At 33.5% G+C, this 4,496-nt stretch overlaps 1 protein-coding gene across 1 annotated transcript in view; it reads left to right on the forward strand.

Moving 5' to 3' along the window:
• The first annotated feature begins 2,250 nt into the window (after window positions 1-2,250).
• The window catches only part of LOC106460469 (nucleolar protein 58-like), a 26,418-nt gene continuing 24,172 nt past the window's right edge, over window positions 2,251-4,496 (forward strand). Inside the window, exon 1 of the mRNA XM_013920166.2 lies at window positions 2,251-2,407. Within this exon, the coding sequence (XP_013775620.1) occupies window positions 2,363-2,407 (45 nt within the window). The 5' untranslated portion in view covers window positions 2,251-2,362. The remainder of the gene's footprint in view (window positions 2,408-4,496) is intronic.

A 4,496-nucleotide genomic window follows, 5' to 3' on the forward strand; every position in this document is an offset into this window, starting at 1 on the left:
CTAGTGTTTTTATCCTTGGATGTAAATGCTACTCATTCGATATGTGTTCAAACCATTTGAGCAGCCATCTATTTTCGTGGCTGCAATCATTCGTTAAAGACGTTTGCTATTACTTTGCACAATCTGGCCTTATTCAGGACATGGTCAAAGCACTTCATCATGAAGTTCTCAAAGTTTCACAAACCTGATTGGTTGTCCTGAGGACAAGTCATCACTAGAGTTCTGGAGCCATAGAATGCACTGGTGCTTTAATTTTAAATTCAGATTCTTGAAGAAACTGTTTTGACAGAGTTGCCCAGATCTACGAAAAGAACAAAACGATTGGAATGAAGCAAATGATTCTGTTTCCCAATTATATTTTATAAAGGTTGATAGATTGAATATTGAATTTCACTCACAGAATTTCAAGCTGCATACATTGTTCAGTTCCATCTCTGATGAGTACAGAAGCATTTTGGTTATGTTCATCTGAGATGACATGATCAAGAACACACGAGTCAGTCAGATCGATCCTTCCAATAATGAGCATTACAAGCCCATTCAAGACTTGCATCTTGGTGGAAGATGTATGGAAATGCTCAGAAAGCAGCCTTTGGACGATAGAGAAATACGTTTCAGCTGAGACTGCCATGCTTTTCTCGTTGAATTATGTTGTCAGTAAAAATAGAGGTCTATTTTCCAAAGTGACTGTCATTTCTTGACCCTAAAGACACATTGTCTCCTGACCAGACACTAATTTCCATCATTAATTTTATCAATGTACTCCCTGTCTTCAGTCTCTGAAAATAGACCTGTATGTGCTGAATGACCAGTGGAGAGAGCTATTTACAATAGTCACTACTTTCCCTAGTCGCATGAGTGATTTCACATAGAATTTTGGGATGAACTTTGGGCTGTTAGAGACAGCAAAAATGCAAGAAAGTTTGGAACTCTCAGCAACTTTATGTGCAACCTTCTTGCCTTGTCTCATTCATGTGCATGTGTTGAGCGAGTTTTCTCAAAGGTCAACATGATAAAAACGTCACAAACAAACAGACTTCATGCATCAACTCTGGCTAATAGATTGCTGGTTGAGCAAGCCATAGCCCATCATGGTGCACAGTATCACATCTAAAAGCCGCCAAAGAAGTCTTGCGAAGATCTACAATTTGGGAGGTATCATAGGAGGTACATCGAGAAGCAGAGAACATTGTCAAGGTATTTGTATGCATCTGAGTGATCTAATCTCTCCAAAATACGTGATACTTCTATTCCTTTTTGTAAATGTGTTACGATGAATGATTTGTGTTCTGTGATAAATCTTTCAAATATTTTATTCGATTATGTTAATGTTAAACACTATATTGTTACGACAGCGGAAGACACGTGACGCTGGAAGCATGCGCGCTGGAGTTTCTAGAAAGATCATGACTGTTCCTGACAACTCTAGTCTTTTCCAGGCGTCCTCTATTTTAGTATATAAGCCCGGCAGATAAATCGAAGATATGATTGCAGATAGACAGATATAGAGACAGATAATTGAGTCAAACGAGCGGTAGAGACCGTAAGTAAAGTGCGTGAATCGTTGTGAATTATAGCGTGTGTTTAAGTTAAAGTAGCAGTGGAAATTCTGTGTATTGCAAAGTTGTATTGAGAAAGAATAAACTAGTTTTATTTAAGAAAGGACTTGTATCGCTGAAGTTTTTCGGAAAGAATTTCTAGGGGAAATTAACAAACAAGCAGATACGCAACAATATGTTACGACAGTGACATGGACTACCTGAAGGTTTCAATTTCAGTAATATTATTGTTCATCTAGCCAGTGAAGTCGCTATGTCACTTCTAATCATGTTGCCCTATTTATGCACCATTTCTTTTTGCTTTGTAATAAAATGTTAATAGTTTGAAAACAACTGAGTTTATTATTTGTCACTAATTTGCATAACTGATAAAAAAAAAATCATTCATTTCTGCATACATAGGCAACATAAATGTGTGTTCTGCAGGATAGGTATAATTTTGAAGTAATATGATAGGCGGAATCTCGGGGTGTTATGGCCATTCCTCAATGCATTATGGTTGTTTATAAAATCAGAAATGCAAATTCAATTATTATTATTCATACCCAAGACTGTTAGACCCGAATATCTTCACATTAATTTCGTCGAAACTATCATTGTATTTTCATTTTTCATGGCTTGAGATTTCCTAATTTCTTGAGTGATAATACTAATCTCTCCAACTCGCGTATGTCACGAGAAGCTGCGTAGAAACTGATTTTTTCCAACCACGTTGCGTTCATGGGAAGTAATGAAGTAGTGTAGAATACCTTTATACTTTCGAAACTTAGTTTATCGTGAATTAAGTAAAAAATAAAATAAAAATGTTAGTTTTATTTGAATCGCCAGCAGGATATGCTATCTTCAAAGTAAGTTTTAACCGTTAACGCTAGAATTTATGCCTAATTTGTGGTTGTAACATTCAATCATTCTAGTTGTAGTATATTTGGTACTAGTGTAACTGAAAGTTAGTTTCAGGCTCCCTTTTCTAACAAAAGATATCGACTTACTGGCAGGGTTCAGATGGGTCTTACTAAACACCGAAAAGGAAGTTATGGCATTCGTAAGAAAGTAATGAAAATATAGAAAATATGCTGTTTTTTGTTATTTTGTATGATAAAATAGAAATTGGTAGAATGTAGTACTTACCTTCATACTGTGTAAATAATACTATGCAATATTTTGTTTTCACCATGTGAAGGCTCAGAAGTTATTGGTTAGTGTTTGTAGTCACTTTGTTGTATTTGCAATACACATTTACTTCTTATTTAAGAGCCTGTTGATAAAACATTATCAGTTCACATGTATCAGGACACGTGCTTAGGCTTTACAGCTTTCGGATATTCAAAGGGTACACAAGTCAAAGCATATGAGAAATGCTTACTGCTGCATTATCCAGACACTTCCTTCCATTCATGTTTTTATTCCATATATGAATTAATATTTATCTCATAGAAAGGAAAAACTGATATTTCGTGTTTTTGGCAATAAAAGAGATTTCGGCAGTTTGGAAAAACTTTTAGAATTATTTGATAATGGATTTCCTTGCTAATACTAGCCTATAATAAAGTAACAAAAATCAATATACAGGTGTATTTCATTGTTTTTACTTTTTTTTTATGGAAAGGCATGCTTTCTTTAGTTGTTATTTGATTTTTGATAATGAAATTTGTTTTTACACTCAGATGGGCACTATTATTATTACTCTATAGTACAATATAAATACTGTATGATGAAATAATGCTCATCTAAACTAAAGATTAAAGTATTTTAACTGGATTATGAAAATAAACTCATAAAGAAAAAGACATTGAAAAGAGACTGAGAAGGGAATAATGGAATAACAAAGTAAGAATATATACAATTTCATTTTTGTTTTTTCACTTTCTATTTTATGAAAAAATAACGACAGATACCATAACACACATTTTATATTCCCTTTACGAAGTACATTTTCTTTCTTTTCAGTTTTCATTGGTTGAGAGGAGGGCCACTAGGATGATTCTAGGGTTGGAAGGGTTATCTTACAGAGATAGTTTAAGATTTCTCAACTTATTTTCCTTTGAGAAGATGATGATATGGGATCTTAAAGTGTACAATATTAACTGGGAAGATTGATAGGATAAAGGTCTCTGATTTGTGTTATTTTCAGGAGATAATAGAACAAAAGGTACATAAATTTAAGATCTGGAAAAAGACAGGCATTGTCCAGTTAAGACAATTTTTTTATAACAGTGATTGATTCATGGAATGAGTTGTCATTGGTAGTAGTGGAAGCCAGTTTCACAGGAGTTTAACCCTTTCCAGACGGGTCACGGCTCAAAGGCCATGTCATCGCATTTGTTGACTCGCATTCAAAATTGTATTGAATTACTATTTCAAGAATGTATGTCAATAAGTTTGGAATTATACTGTAGATTATAATTCAACTTTTAGAATTATATATTATTCAATTTCTTAATTTAAAAATAAATATTAAAAAACACAGTTAAATATCAATTTTTGTGTGTCGCATAGTATGTTGAATGCAGCACTTGTTCAAATTAGGTGTTTGTGAAGTCAAAATACTAAGTCTGTAGCTTCGGATGAATTAGGAACTCGAATTACCAATATTGACAAGCTATAATATAAAATAAGAACCTCCTGTCTTTTCTATTTGCTGAGATATTGCTCATGTACTGAATCAAACACAGTGGTGCCACTCACCTCTTTCCATTTTTGGAAACCATTTTTCTCAGCCATTTTAAAGTGTTAGGATGCAATCTCGTTCTTTCGAACCAAGATTTCAATGAGGTAGGTTGTGTCTTTAGTCTGCTTGAAATTTCATATTTTTTTAGACTGAAATGCGGCTTAGTTACTTAGCTTGATAAATTATAGTGGAATTCTATGGTATTAATATATATTATTATTATGATTTTTTAGTTATTCAAATGTATATATATATATATATATATATAA

Source organism: Limulus polyphemus, unplaced genomic scaffold (assembly GCF_000517525.1).
Source record: "Limulus polyphemus unplaced genomic scaffold, Limulus_polyphemus-2.1.2 Scaffold776, whole genome shotgun sequence".
NCBI lineage: Eukaryota > Metazoa > Arthropoda > Merostomata > Xiphosura > Limulidae > Limulus > Limulus polyphemus.